Raw genomic sequence first — 15,625 nt, 5'->3', positions numbered from 1 at the left:
ACCGCATCGAACCCGGGGCTCGCCGCACCCAAGGCCCCCAACCAAAGACCTCCGGCACATGTAAGTCCCTGTCGAAGAAACGACATAGGCGACCGCGGGAGGCAAAACCCCCTACCCCCGTAACGCGATTGGAGCTGGAAAGTGAATTGACTGGGCCTTCCAGCTCCCAAACAGTGCGGGCATTAGTGGACTCGGGGGCCGACGGGTGCATTATCGATCCCGAGTTGGCAGACTCATTGGGCTGCCAACTTATCGACCTCCTGCCCCCCAAGGAGTTCGTGGACCTGGACGGAGGACTATTAGCGCGAGTCACGCACATCACGGCCCCGCTCAAACTTCGGGTAGCGGGGAACCATGTGGAGCACCGCCAATTTTTAGTCATGCCCTCCCGGAATGCGCCATTGGTATTGGGTCTTCCCTGGCTCAATACCCACGACCCATCCATCTCCTGGGAGGGTCCCACCATTCAGGGCTGGAGCCCCTACTGCTACGCCAACTGCCTACGGTCGGCTACGGCAGGGCAAGATCCCTCCCGCGATGGCCCGCCCGAGGCCATCTGCCTCAAGGGTGTGCCACAATGTTACCATGACCTGCGGGAGGTGTTCAGCAAGGACAGAGCCCAATCCCTGCCACCCCACCGACCGTATGACTGTGCCATTGACTTGCAGCCAGGGGCTCCATTACCGGACTCCAGACTTTACCACATTTCACAACCGGAACGGGAAGCCCTGAGCACTTACATAGACTCCTCTCTAGCGGCGGGACTCATTCGCCCGTCGCGTTCCCCGCTGGGCGCAGGGTTTTTCTTTATCGAGAAGAAGGACGGATCCCTGCGCCCATGCGTTGACTACCGGGGCCTGAACGACATCACCATCCGTAACAGATACCCTCTCCCCCTCATGGATTCGGCCTTCGCGCCCCTTCAGTCCGCCACCATGTTTTCTAAATTAGACCTTCGCAGCGCCTACCATTTGGTCCGTATCCGTGAGGGGGATGAATGGAAAACAGCATTCAAGACACCTTTAGGGCACTTCGAATACCTGGTGATGCCGTTCGGGCTCACGAACGCGCCCGCCGTTTTCCAAAATCTGATAAATGATGTGCTCAGGGACTTCCTCAATGTTTTCGTTTTTGTTTACCTCGATGACATTCTTATTTTTTCCCGCTCTGCAGAAGAACATCGGCAACACGTCCGACGGGTCCTGGCGCGGCTCCTGCAAAACCGGCTCTACGTGAAGGCAGAGAAGTGCGACTTCCATGTCCGCTCTCTGTCGTTCCTGGGGTTTGTCGTGGAGCAGGGGCAGCTCAGGGCCGACCCCGCCAAAACCAAAGCGGTGGTGGAATGGCCGACCCCTAAGACGCGCAAGCAGCTTCAGCGGTTTTTGGGGTTTGCCAACTTCTACCGCCGCTTCATTCGCGGGTACAGTCAGAAGGCACTTCCCCTCACTAACCTCACGTCCACCAAGCTCCCTTTCAGGTGGACTCCCGATGCTGAGGGGGCATTCAACCGCCTCCGTCGTGCCTTCACCAACCCCCCTGTCCTGCGTCATCCCGACCCCGAGCTTCCGTTCACGGTCGAGGTTGACGCATCCGAGTCCGGAGTAGGGGCCGTCCTTTCCCAGCGCTCTCCCACCGACCAGAAGCTACGCCCATGCGCCTTCTTCTCCCGCCGGCTCAGCCCCGCCGAGGCCAATTATGACGTCGGCAATCGGGAACTGCTGGCGGTCGTCCTGGCCCTGCAGGAATGGAGACACTGGCTTGAGGGAGCTAAACACCCCTTCACCGTCTACACGGATCACAAGAACCTGGCGGCCATCCGGTCTGCCAAGAGACTTAACTCGCGACAGGCCCGATGGTCACTCTTCCTCACCCGGTTTAACTTTTCTCTCACCTACTGCCCAGGGTCACAGAACACCAAGCCCGATGCCCTATCCCGCATCCATGAGCCGGCAGAAAGGGAGGAGACCACCACCAACATCCTGCCGGCCCAACGCATCCTGGGTGCCCTGAGGTGGGAGGTTGAGAGAAAAGTTCAGCAAGCCCTGGGGACGACCCCCATCCCCAGGGGCTGTCCTAAGGATCGCCTGTTCGTCCCCGCCCCTCTTCGCACGGAGGTGCTCGTCTGGGGGCACACCTCCAAGATTGCCTGTCACCCGGGGGTCAACAGGACGATCCAACTCATCGCCCAACGGTTCTGGTGGCCGGGGTTCCGAAGGGACATCACCAGCTTCGTGAAAGCCTGCCCGACCTGTGCTTGTGGGAAAGCTTCCCACCAGCCCCCGGCAGGACTCCTCCAACCGCTACCGGTGCCGTCCAGACCCTGGTCTCACATCTCCGTCGACTTCGTGACAGGCCTCCCCCCCTCCCGTGGCAAGACGGTCGTCCTCACCGTTGTGGACCGATTCTCCAAGTCGGCCCACTTCGTCCCGTTAACCAGGTTGCCGTCCGCCATCGAGACGGCTCAACTCCTGGTTAACCACGTCGTCCGTCTCCACGGGATTCCGACGGACATCGTGTCGGACCGGGGACCGCAGTTCGTGTCCAAGGTATGGAAGCGTTTCTGTCGGTCCCTAGGGGCGTCGGCGAGCCTGTCATCTGGATACCATCCCCAGACCAACGGACAGACGGAGAGGAAGAACCAGGACCTGGAGGCGGCCCTCCGGTGCGTGTGCCTCCACAACCCGGCGTCGTGGGCCCTGCACCTACCCTGGGTGGAGTACGCCCACAACTCCCTGGTCTCCGCAGCCACAGGTCGGTCCCCATTCATGTCCGCCTGTGGCTATCAGCCGCCCTTGTTCCCCACACAGGAGGGCCAGGTGGAGGTCCCGTCTATTGAACATCACCTCAGACGGGCCCACCGAGTCTGGAAGGAGACCAGGGACGCCCTGACACGCACCGCATCCCGGAACCAGCGGTTGGCGGACCGTCATCGGAGACAGGCACCCAACTACCAGGTCGGGCAGGAGGTGTGGCTGTCCACGAGGGACCTTCGGCTGGCAGGGTCTTCAGCCAAGCTGGGCCCACGCTTTACGGGTCCCTTCCCCATCGAGGCCATCCTCAGCCCGGTCTCGGTGAGGCTCCGGCTGCCACCCACCATGAGGATCCACCCCGTCTTTCACGTTTCCCTCCTCAAGCCAGTGGAAACCAGCTCCTTAGCCCCCACGCCCACCCCCCCACCTCCCCCCCGGATGTTGGCCGACGGACCGGTCTACACCGTGCGGGAGATACTGGACTCCAGGCGCATGGGCAGAGGAGTGCAGTACCTGGTCGACTGGGAGGGCTATGGACCGGAGGAACGACAGTGGGTCCCACGTGCCTGGATCCTCGACCCATCTCTCATCCGGGCGTTCCATGCGGCTCACCCTTCCAAACCTGGTGGGCCGCCAAGAGGCGTCCGTTGAGGGGGGGGCACTGTCACATCTCGTCGCCGTCCTGGGCGCGCCCCGCCCCTCCTGTCATCTCCTCCGCTGCTCCCTGGAGACGGCCCCTCCCATCATCACGCACCTGGGTTCCCACAGCTGTTTGTCATTCCCGTGATTGTGCCTTCTGACTATATCTACCGATTGCGCTATCCAGTCTCCGTCGGAATATTTCGGAAGTCACCCCCACTACTACCTTGCTGTCAGGTTCGCTATTTCTTCCATTGCCTTTACGCACATTCCCCACTTTATGAGTTTGTTGTTTTGCATGCGTGTTCCAGTAAAAGACTTTACCCTGATCTCTGTCTCGCCGTTGCATTTCGGATCCAAGCCTTCCCTCCTTCCCTCGCCACTCGAGCCCGGCGTCCTTGCCTCGAGTATCGTAACAAGAAGAGGATGTTAAAGAGCACTGGAGCCAAGACACAGCCCTGCTTCAGCCCAGCGTTCACCCGAAGAGCTCTGAGTAGAGTTCTCCAAAGAGTACTTTGGCTTGCATCCCGTCATGCAGCTGCTAGAGAATGCAGAGAAACTTGGGTGGTACCCCAAGTTTGGAAAGGTGTTTGCACAGCAACTCACGATTGACGGTGTCAAAGACTTTGTTGAGATCTCTGAAGGCTATATAGAGGTCCAGGCGATGTTCTCTGCTCTTCTCCATAAGTTGCCTTAACACAACAATCTGCGGTGGATCTTGTCTTCTGGAAGCCACACTGCGTTTCTGGAAGTACAGACTCTGAGACATGCTTGACCAGCCTGCTGAGCATGATTTTGGCCCAAATATTTCCTGCGGTGGAGAGGAGCGAGATTCATCGGCTATTACCACAGGCTGTTTTGTCCGCTTTCTTTTTGTAGACTACCATGATGTGATGGGAGCTTCCAGATGTTATGTATGAGGAGGTGCATACGGCGCGTGAGGAGATAACCTCTGTGTTTGAAAACTTCTGCAGGGATGCCATCAGGTCCAGCACTTTTATTGTTCTTAAGGCTTATGATGGCTTGCCGGGTCTCGGAAAAAGATGGTGGGGTGTCGAGGCTCGTGATTGGCGGCAGGTCTGGAAGATTGTCCAGATTGTGTGACTTGACGGGGTTGGTGGTTTTGAGAAGAGTCTCAAAATGGTTTGCCCAGCGAGCAAGGATCTCATGGCGGTCCTGGAGAAGCGCAGAGCCATCAACAGATTGTACTGGAGCAAGTGTTCGCTTTCTAGGGCCATAACGTGCTTGAATTGCATCCCTGGGTGTTGTCTGACAGATATTGGATCTCATGTGCCATCTGCAACCACTAGGTGTCTTCCATGACACAGAGTGCCCGGAGGGTTGCTGCCCTTGCTGCAGTAAAGATTGCTTTCCGGGCAAAATAGGAGAGCTTTGTGGGCCTCATGTTTTGCTTTTAGAAGTGATCTCATCCAAGTTTGACTCGAACCAATACTGGTGTCGTTTCCTTGACTGTCCAAGCACTTCAGAGGCTGTGCTGTAAATAGCCTGACACAGAGCTTGCCAGTCGACGGGGTCCTCTGGGATCTTGTCAAGGTTTTCAGCAAGGAGACTTTGAAGGTTGGCTTTGATGGTGGGGTTGGTCAATGCTGTGCAGCAGAGCTTGGGCGACGGGGATGTACACGTATAAGGAGTTTGGATCGGTCCACGCATGGCACGGGTGATGAGTACATCCTGTATGTTCTTTTGCCAGACAATCACATAGTCCAGGAGGTGCTAATGTTTGGAGCGGGGTGCTGATGTTCTGCACAGAGGGAGACGAGCCGAAGGCCGTTGGTCTTCATCTCATAATAATAATCTCCTCTCTCTCTCTCTCTCTCTCTCTCTCTCTCTCTCTCTCTCTCTCTCTCTCTCTCTCTCTCTCTCTCTCTCTCTCTCACACACACACACACACACGCACATACGCATACACACACACGCACACACACACACGCGCGCACACACACGCGCGCACACAAACTATTAAATTGACAGAATCGAAATACGCACACAAAGATAGTGCAAAAACACTTTTCCGTTCAATCCCTTAAAACGTGACAGCAATGTTGTCATCAGCTATTATGTGTTATTTATTACCAACACTCAAAATATGAACTCAGATATACATATCACCTACAATCGCTGTTCAACATAGTCTTGTGGATGAGACTAAGCACGTGGTATGCATTGCACGTGCTACTTTGCAAAGCTCCATGCGACACACCTATATTAGTGTTTCTATCATACTAAAAATTAAAATCTAAATAGAAATTAACATTTCCACTCAAAGAAAATGTTATATAAAAATATTTTGAACCTAGATGCAATTGAACAAATGGCAAATAACCTGGTATTCCCGTTTTTTATTTCTTTAAATACTGCCATGATTTTAAAAAAGTATGCTGTTTTTTTTAATATTTGGCTTTGTCTCTAATAATAGTAATAATAATAATAATATTAATATTAATAATAATAATAATAATAATAATAATAATAATAATAATAATAATAATAATAATAATAATAATAGGGGCAGCCCGGTAGTCGAGTGGTTAGCACACCGGCTTCACAGTGCAGAGGTCGCCGGTTCGCGTCCCGGTCGGCCTCTCTGTGTGCAGTTTGCATGTTCTCCCCGGACCCGTGTGGGTTTTCTCCGGGTCCTCCGGTTTCCTCCCACACTCCAAAAACATGCATGGCAGGCAGATTGACCACTCCAAATTGTCCCTAGGTGTGAGTGTGACTGTTGTATGTCTTTGTGTGCCCTGCGATTGGCCGGCAACCAATTCAGGGTGTCCCCCGCCTCGTGCACAAAGACAGCTGAGATAGGCTCCAGCAACCCCCGCGACCCTAATGAGGAATAAGCGGTACGGAAAATGAGATAATAATAATAATAATAATAATAATAATAATAATAATAATAATACATTTAATTTATAAGTGTTTTTCAAAACTCTCGAGGACACTTATAATGCTTCTGTTCCTCTTGCTGCCAGTCTTTTTTTCCCCAGAATAATGTCTCAGTCCCTTTACTAGTTAGTTTATGTCCATTTATTCTTGTGTGATCATCAAATCATAAACCTTTTAAAGTCAGCAATCAAGATAAATGTCTATTTTTTGCTTTCAACACATTCCGACAGACATCAGAGATGGTCAAATTATGATTCTTAGCAATTTGAAGTACAACAATCCAATTATACGGAGCTAATTATAAATGTATGTGTGTATCGTGTGTTCTCACCTCGTCTAGGTGAACCAGGAAGGTAATATTAGTCCCCATGTTGGCTGCCAGTTTATCATCTTTGGTTGTCAACGAAAGTCCATTTGGAGTTTTCCTGGGGCACTGTTGCTTTCGAGCTGTGTACATTTCTTTTACACCCTTGGTGCAGTTGTTTAACACCACTTTACGGTACCTTCACAAAGACACTCAAGTTGAAAAGTAATTTCCATTTGTGGTATGCGTGCATGGAGTCTTTAAAATTGTCTGCATCGTGCTATTTGGTCTTAGCAAGAGGTGCAGAATGTAAAGACCATTACTAGAGTACAAATATGTTGGAAAGCAACTGTGATAAGGAAGCTCCCTGGCCACACTTAAATCTGAGCACTAAAAGAAATGAACAAACTTAATTTTAAACTGGACATTCCTTCTTTGAAAAGATTGAATTACATATGTTGATGTGAGCATTGTCAGATCTTATGGCCATTGTTAATTGTTGAAAAAAGAGCGCCGGAGAACAGCATGCATTGTTCTCATGCCGTATGCTGTTAAACGGACCCTGACCCTGTACTGTTGAGATAATTCTGCCCAAGACTGCATCTTTTGGAGGTTGAGGAGGGATTAAACCAAAACGAAGGTCTGCAGTTCCCATTGCCACGGCGCTCAAATCCATAGTCACTGTCAGAAAACAAAGTATATCAATACACAAATGACTTCATCAATGTCAGCATCCACAAAATGATAGATTATAATCTTAGATCTATTTGACAGGGATTGAAAAAAAAATCAACAGTCACATCATTATCAAGCATTGATTTGAACTACTGCTGCAAATATGCCCTCCAATATACTGTATCTAAAACATGGAGGGGCACACATAAGGAGAGGTGCATGTTGGATAAAAATGAATATTATTCTGCTGGTTCTGTTCTTTGCTGGTGTTGCGATGATATTTAATCAGCAGGAAGCAAGGTGATGTACAAAAAGATTATTCATTTCTTGGGCAGCAGAGAAAGAGATAATGCTCTTCACAACAGGCGAGACAGAGTCAAAAAGGGGCTGGCGGGAAGTTGTCTCCAGCAGATATAGACCACAGGAATGACATCATCATCATCATCAAGCTACATACATATATACTAAACTAACATATACAAATAACTAAACTAAATACATATATAAACTAACTAACATATAAAAATAAGTAGAAATGAAATAACCTTGGATGTTTTAGGATGTGTATATAAACTAGTTCTAACTGTGCATGTCTCAAAAGAAAATAATCTCTTGCCTGCTGAATGAGAATAAGAATCAGAAAGACTTTAATAGTCTCACAATGGGGAAATTTGCAATCTACAGGAGCAAAAATGAAAGGGGTGGGTGGTGGAGGGGTCAAAGATAAAACAAAGTGTTCAATTTCTTTCATCTTCCTTTCATAACTTTGCTGCTGCGAAATGTACATTTCTCCACTGCGGGACTAATAAAGGCAAATCCAATGCACAAATGAAAATGTCAGGACACTGAAATGTACAACTGCACACAAAAGTGTCATAAAAAGAACGGTACAAAGTATACAAATATCGAAAAGTATCTTATTTTCCTTTCGTCTTTTCACTTGAGGGGTCACCACAGCGAATCAGTGTCCTCCATCTTTGTGCATCCTCTTCTGTCACACCAGCTACCTTCATGTCCTCCTTGACAAAATCCAAAAACCTCCTCTCAGGTCTCCGTTTCGGTCCCCTGCCTGGCAGTTCAAGGCTCAGCATCCTTTGTCCGATGTAGTCACTCTCTCTCCTCTGGACATGAAGGTAGGCAAACGATGTCAGTCTGGCATCTCTGGCTTCTTAGGACTTGCATCACCCGCTGGAGGTATTTGGTCGTGGCCGCTTTCCTTGTGGCTAGTTCGAGGTTGCCATTGGCCTGTGGTATAACGAGGTACTTGTAGCTGTTTTCAATGTCTGCTATTGATGAGAAGGTTTCTTCAGCCGTTATCTGCACAAATGTGAAGGTTTCGGACGTTTCGCCTCCTATCCAAGAGGCTTCGTCAGCGAACTAAAGTCTGACTGGTCGTATCGGCCCCATTTATATATCCCTAATGTCCAGACATGGTGGCGCCGGACACAGCTATGATAGGTCCCTACTCTCAGGTTGGGGGGGCAGAGGACCCCTCCCTGTGGCCCCACTGATTGTTCCTACATTCCTGACTAACGACTGGCCTATTACCCCCACTCCCACCGGTATCACCTTATCAGCATTACGAAAGTTGCCTAACCTGTTTTGCCTAAGCAGGCTATTGTATGAACGATCCAAATTGAACCTCACCCCACCAGACCGGTTTAATGAAGGATTTTGTTGTTTTATAAGAATCGCTTCTTTTACCCCCCTTTCAAACCATCTATGTTCCTTCGCTAAGATTTTAACCTCATTGTCGTCAAATGAGTGGTTGCTCGCTTTTAGGTGCAGATGTACTGCCGATTGAGGTCCACTTGTATTATCCCTGCGATGTTGATAGTCTTTTTTTGAGAATTTGTTGAGTCTCCCCAATATACTGCTCTTTACAATTTTCATTCTTACAATGTATGGAATAAACTACATTACTTTGTTTTTCATTTGGCAGCCTATCTTTTGGATGCACTAATTTTTGCCTTAACGTGTTTATCGGTTTGAAATAAGTAGGAATTTTATGTTGCCAAAGGACTCTTTGTAATTTTTCAGAAACTCCTGCAATGTAAGGTACTGCGACTCCTCTCCTTTTTGTATCTTGAGAATTATTGGTTTCGTTCGTTATTCTTTCTTTCTGACATTTGTTGAATGACCACTGAGGGTACCCACAGTTAGTGAGTGCTCTCCTGATATGTTTTGACTCCTTTTCTCTACCTTCAGTGCTAGTTGGTATTAGTTTAGCCCTATGCTGGAGGGTTCTGATAACTCCTAGTTTATGTTGTAAAGGGTGGTTAGAGTCAAAAAGTAAGTATTGGTCAGTGTGCGTAGCCTTCCTAAAGACTTCTGTTTTTAGCGCTCTGTCCTCTTTTATAATTACTTTACAATCCAAGAAGGCTAGTTGGTTCTCTTGAATGTCCTCACGAGTAAATTTAATGTTGACGTCTACAGAGTTGAGGTGATCTGTGAAGGATTGAATTTCTTGTTTCTTAATTATGACAAAAGTATCGTCCACATATCTAAACCAGTGTCTAGGTTTTGTCCCTGGGAAGGATGTGAGGGCCTGTTTCTCCATCTCTTCCATGTAAAGATTAGCCACTATGGGTGAAACTGGTGAGCCCATAGCACAACCATGAATTTGTTTATAAATTTTTTCCCGAAATTGAAAATACGTAGTATTAAGGCAGATTTCTAATAATTGGCAGATGTGATCCGGTTTAAGTTTGGTTCTTTCATGCAGAGAAACATCCGCCAGTAGTCTCGTCCTCACCACTGAGACTGCTGCTGGGGTTGGGACAGATGTAAAGAGAGAAGTCACATCGTATGATGCCAAAGTTTCCTCAGGTTCCAATATGAGGTCTTTGATCCTCTCTACAAACCCTGTGGTGTTCTCTACGTGATATTCTGTGTTACCAACCAACAGAGCGAAAGTAGTTTTTAAATATTTGGCAGAGCGGCAAATCCTGGAAAAATGGTTCATCTTCCCGCAGCCCTGACATCGTTGTCCTGTGCCTTTGCAAGTGAGCATGCATGTAAGGAAGCTCCACAGTTGGCAGAAGGCCCGCGTGTGTTTGCCCCTTGACGTCCGAGCACATTTACAGTACCTCAGCACTGTCGTAGGTGGAGATGGGAGCAGAGAGGGACATCCTTGCGAAGTGGTGCATTTTCCCGCAGTGCTGGCATTGTTGTCCGTTGCCTTGGCAATTGGGCGCATATGTGGGGTATGAGGCAAAACCACAGTTGGCACAAGGCCTGTGTGTGTCAGCCCATTGATGTCTGGCCACATTTGGCTCAGCACAGTCATTGGTGGAGGTGGAGTCTGGGGTTTCAGGGATTGGAGCAACGATCTGTGCCAACGCGGGAGATCGTAAAGGGGTGGGTGTGTTCACGAGCCGAGCTGCTAATTGTGCTGCATTCTCCATTTGGAACGCCATTTCCACAGCCTTCAAGAGTGGAAGGTTGTCAGGTGAAAGTAAGAGTTTCTCCCGGAGCTTGGGATCAATCATGTACTCCGCTAATTGATCCCAAATCCTTCTACCAAGTGGGCAAATTTACAGATGCGCGCTAAGCACTGCAAGTAGGCAACATAGTGGTGTACCTGCTCACCTGTCTGTTGCCATTGTTGATGGAAGGCAATCTGCCGGACGATTACGCTATGCCGGGGGCGAAATTCCAATAAAGTTACACAATCCCAATATGTCTGCACAAGTCCGAGCGTACGAAAAATGCGCTGCCCCTCACTAGCCAAGCTGTGCACTAGCATCGCCGTTAGCTGTGCCTCACTTGCCTCGTTTAGTCCGATCGCCGTCAGATATGTCGTGAAAGTCACATCAGCGGGATAATGGGACTGGAGACTCAGCGGGGAGTGTGAGGAACGAGGGGAGGGGAGCTGCATAGGAGTCCATCTTCGCCACCAATGTTATGTCCAGAGGAACATGTGATAACTTGCTTTATCCAGTCTTTATTGTGCCGCGTGTTGGTCAACAGGCTGGCATGTCATCACCACTGCTTTACGACACTTCGCAACGTTATGTAGAAGTGTGGCATATACTTTATGATCCAGTTGTATATTTTGATTCCTCTAGAATCTAGATAGAATGTTTTAATACTTCCTATATTGCCTTTTCAGTATATTCAATTGAATTAGGTTGTAAACGATTTTCAAATCATTATTTCAATTTTATTTACGTTTCATACAATGTCCCAATTTCATTTGAATTTGCACCGTAGTGCATTTGAAAGTATATTGAAAGCACATTGAAGAGCGTGCCGGCAAAATGTTTTCGACTGAAGCAAGCCAGAAGTTGACAAAGAGAGAAAGTAGGAGTAACTATCGTTGCTTGACAGAAACTAATCAGCGCATGCATTTTGGACTGCTACAAAAGATATTTACATCGTACAGTTAGATGGTGTGGTTCCATCTCTCTGTTATTTGAAATGTAAAGGCAATCAATTGAATATTTGCATGCAAATTGAAATTATTAACATCCAAATGCCTTTCTCATCTTTTAATTGGAACAATCACAAAGAGCATATTTTACTCTGCGACACTGGGATTAGACCTTATTAGCATGTTGTTTAAAACAAGTTCAAACTACTTTTCACTTTATTGGAAAGTGGGTGGGACGTGAGTGTGTAAAGCAGGGCTGCCCAAATTTGGTCCTCAAGGGCCACTGTCCTCCCTGTTTGCCAGATCTCCAAAGAGCAAGACACCTGATTTCAATCATCAGGCTTTTTTAATGCTGCTTCACAGCTGGCTGAGGAGCTGATCATCTGAATCAGGCGTGTTTCAGCCGGGAGTGCTGGGAAATGGGCAGGACAGCGGCCCTCCTTGCCTGCAGCTGTGTAAAGGAATATATTATGAAAATGAGTAATGGCATGTGAGTGGCATGCAAAAATGTATGAATTTTGTTGGTTTTATGTCCTTGTGGATGATGAATAGTACTGAATTTGGAGAGTTCTCACTGAAACGGGGTCAGACATCCCTGTAAATGTTGAGAAAAAAAAGGATAGGAATCAACTACACACTTTGTATTTTAGTCAAAGTGGTCCAGAGTCAAGTTTCAGTTGCTGCAATTATTAACATGAAATTCATGTATGTAATGATCTTGACAAATTAAAGGTTTGTGCCATTTGTTGAATGCATTTTTATTATCATCGGTTTTACTCTGGTATGGATTGGTGTTTTTACTGGGTGGAAGGTGGCATCTTCACAGATTTATGATCTCCTCAGTCAACTTTGAATTATCCGCTCGAGGATTGCAGTTCCTTTGAAATGTACTTTTTACTCGTTGCCTACTCGCAGGACTCAAGCACATGGACAGCTTGTGACCTGCACATGGCATTGAACGGTTATGAGAGGAGCGGCTTTGATTTTGGGTGAAACAATTGTCTCGTGCAAAATGCTTTTTTTAACTGTACTGCAACACGGGTATGAATACCAAAATGTAGTTTAGTCTTCCCCCACAGATTGACACTGCGCCTGTGCAAGACTTGCAAATAGAGCTCTTAATCTCAGTGCAGCGCTTCAAAATGTGCGCTGTGTGTGGTAAAGAACATGTTTTTTTATGTTAAGCTTACCATTCAAAATCATGGGCTCGGCAAATACAAGACTCAGCAGAGATGATTCTTGAATAGTCTTTGCCGAGCATGCAGTAGTTTCCAGGACGACGTTTCATGTAAATCTGTTTTTGACCCATAATGCATGGTTCACCCTGTGGAGGAGTAAGTGATGATCTTGTCATGGTATAAACACCAACATGGAAAGTTTTTTTTTTTTTTTTTACCTGATTGCGCAAATGCCATGTTTGGTAATCTTCCTCAGTACATTTCCTACTGAAGATCGACTTGTAGTCTATCTTGATGAGTTGCCATTCTGAGCGATGGCTGAAGTGCCCAAAAAATCTGAAGTAAAATGCAGAAAATGATATCTACTTTTACTACTACAATTATTTCATATGATTTTAATATAGAAACAAAGCAACACAATGAGAATATTGGTATAAAGGCAACATAAGACTAATGACAATTGGGGGAAAAAAAGCGGATTTGTGAAGTGTCTGCATTGAATGCTGATGGGTTAAAAGAATTACCCCAACAGATGCGCTGTTAGCACATCCACCTCATTTAAGTGATTGCCGGTCAGAATCCGAATTCATCAGGTCTTCGTTCATTGTTTTTCTACGAGTAGTCCGATTCCATCCCGCATTCCAAAAAACATGCTTCTTGTTAGATTGTGTGAACAATTATGTGAATAGCTGTAACTGGTTGGAGGCCAAACCAGGGTGCACTTTTTGTATTGCCCCAAGTCATCTGGGAAATCCTCCAGCTCATCTATGATGTCTGTGAGCATAAGTGGGATCAATCTGTCCAGTACAAGTGTCTTTTTAAAAACATATTGGCAATTATCTTACTTTCATTCTCCATATCTAAAAATATGGTTAAAAAAGATAAAAGTAAGATCAGGTTACTTTATTATCATGAAGTCTTGTTCATTTTTTAACCCTTTCGGGGACAGTGGTTACTACAGTGGGCTTATCATGTTAACAGGTGCTTGAAAGGGTTGAAGCCGAAATGAAAGTTTTTAGCTATGTTTAGGGTTAGAGACTATGGTGGTATTTACAGATACAAATCTGTAGAGGCATTGCAATTAGTAGACATGGAACCCTCTGATTCATCTCATCTTTCAAATTACGTACTCATTACTGAACTCTTTATTCTAGTATTAGCTGTCAGTCTCTCTTTTCACACCACTGTATTCACTGGCATGTTTATTACGTATAGTTACACATCACACTTAAACCAAGCAGTATCTTGGTTCACAGAATCATCCCATTCAGTCTCCAAAAGTCAAGGATAATGTTCAGGGAGCCCGCCATGGATGTTTTTGGAATGTGGGAGGGAAGAACATGATTAACTCAAAACAGGGAGGCCAGATTGAACCCACAACCTCTGAACTGTGAAGTTGATGGGAAACCCCCCCTCTCCCAATTCTGAAAGTATATGATTCATTCACTTATCATCATGAGGGTTGCGGCAGGGTGGGAGGCTATTCCAGCCGTCGTTGAGCAGTCGGCGGGGGACACCCTGAACCGGTTGCCGGTCAGTCACAGGGCACACAACAAACAACCATTGACACTCACACTAACACCAAAGAAAAAATTGGAGCGATCAATCAGTCTGCCACACATTTTTGAAATGTGGGAGGAAACTGGAGGACGGACCATGCAGGTCCGGGAAGAAATTCTAGAAGTAGTCCAGGTAAAATAATTCACATCTCTTAAAATAAAAGGCAAGTGTAAAACATCTCAGTTTAGGGAGCATCCCCCACCTCAATGATTTAAAAGTAGTGCAGCACATAATAGTACAACACATTTTTTTTATTTTTTTTTAAACGGCATATTGCCTTTAAATATTGTATACTTCCTGAATCTGCCGGGCCGGCAAGCTCTGCAAAAAGTAACTCAGATGACCGCACGGATGCAAAAATACTTTTTATTGAAACTTTCATGATAACACACTCTGACAAATAATCATTTCAAACTGATTATTTGCAGTTAGGGAATTTGTAAGACTTACGTCATAATCTGGTTCTCTGCCCCAGCTTCGACTAAAATGCCGTCCACGAACAGAGGTACAGAGGAAAAGCTGTGTTGGGTCCATTGCCTCCCTTCGTCAAAGCTGACCCTGTACATGTGTGTCAAAACGCATTCCCATCACAAACCCAGTAATAGCAACAGAAATGACACGCAAAGCAGAAACTCTCTATTTGAGCTTGGTCAGAGGAGAGGTTGGGATCACAATCACTATTGTCTCTACAGACAAGTCAATCTCTGTGTACAATGCTGTGAAAAAGTATTTGACCCTTTTTGACGTCTGTGTTCTTTGCATATCTATCGCGCACAAATGTTTGAGTTAATCAAACCTATTTTAATATCACTTTGAGACAACTCAAGGTTTATGAATTCAAGTTTAATTTCTTTAGACACACACACAAAAAATCCACACGTACTTGTGCCGAAATGAAGAAGTCATTGCCCACTGAACCTACAAATGGGATGTGGATCAGTAACTGAAATCAAACATTTGTGATAATTAATGATGCGACATCACATGGGGGAATTTTGACCCACTCTTCTTCGCAGAATTGTTTCACCTCTGTCATGTTGGAGAGGTTTTGAACATGAACTGATCCTTTAACGTCACACCACAACATCTCAATTGGATTTAAGTCTGGATTTTGACTTGGATCCCAAATCTCTTAATTGTGTTGTTTTTTGAATAGTTGACCTGCTGCATGTTACAGAGGGCTTGAGTTCGAGGGTGCACATCTATTGTCGGATGTTCTCCTCTAGAATTATCTAGTGTT

At 46.6% G+C, this 15,625-nt stretch overlaps 1 protein-coding gene across 4 annotated transcripts in view; it reads right to left on the bottom strand.

Annotated features, from left to right (window-relative positions):
• The window catches only part of LOC148892032 (VPS10 domain-containing receptor SorCS3-like), a 181,753-nt gene that overhangs the window by 23,504 nt on the left and 142,624 nt on the right, over window positions 1–15,625 (bottom strand). For all 4 annotated transcript variants that reach the window (XM_089005560.1, XM_089005559.1, XM_089005558.1 and 1 more), the window contains 5 exons: window positions 14,836–14,943; window positions 13,044–13,161; window positions 12,838–12,971; window positions 7,165–7,278; window positions 6,625–6,796 (listed from right to left, as the gene is read on the bottom strand). In XM_089005560.1, the coding sequence (XP_088861686.1) occupies window positions 6,625–6,796; window positions 7,165–7,278; window positions 12,838–12,971; window positions 13,044–13,161; window positions 14,836–14,943 (646 nt within the window). The remainder of the gene's footprint in view (window positions 1–6,624; window positions 6,797–7,164; window positions 7,279–12,837; window positions 12,972–13,043; window positions 13,162–14,835; window positions 14,944–15,625) is intronic.

The sequence above is a fragment of the Hippocampus bargibanti genome, linkage group LG10, assembly GCF_051943395.1.
Source record: "Hippocampus bargibanti isolate YZ-2025 linkage group LG10, ASM5194339v1, whole genome shotgun sequence".
NCBI lineage: Eukaryota > Metazoa > Chordata > Actinopteri > Syngnathiformes > Syngnathidae > Hippocampus > Hippocampus bargibanti.
Note: the sequence above shows the minus strand (reverse complement) of the source record. Positions and strands in the feature narration are given on the sequence as shown.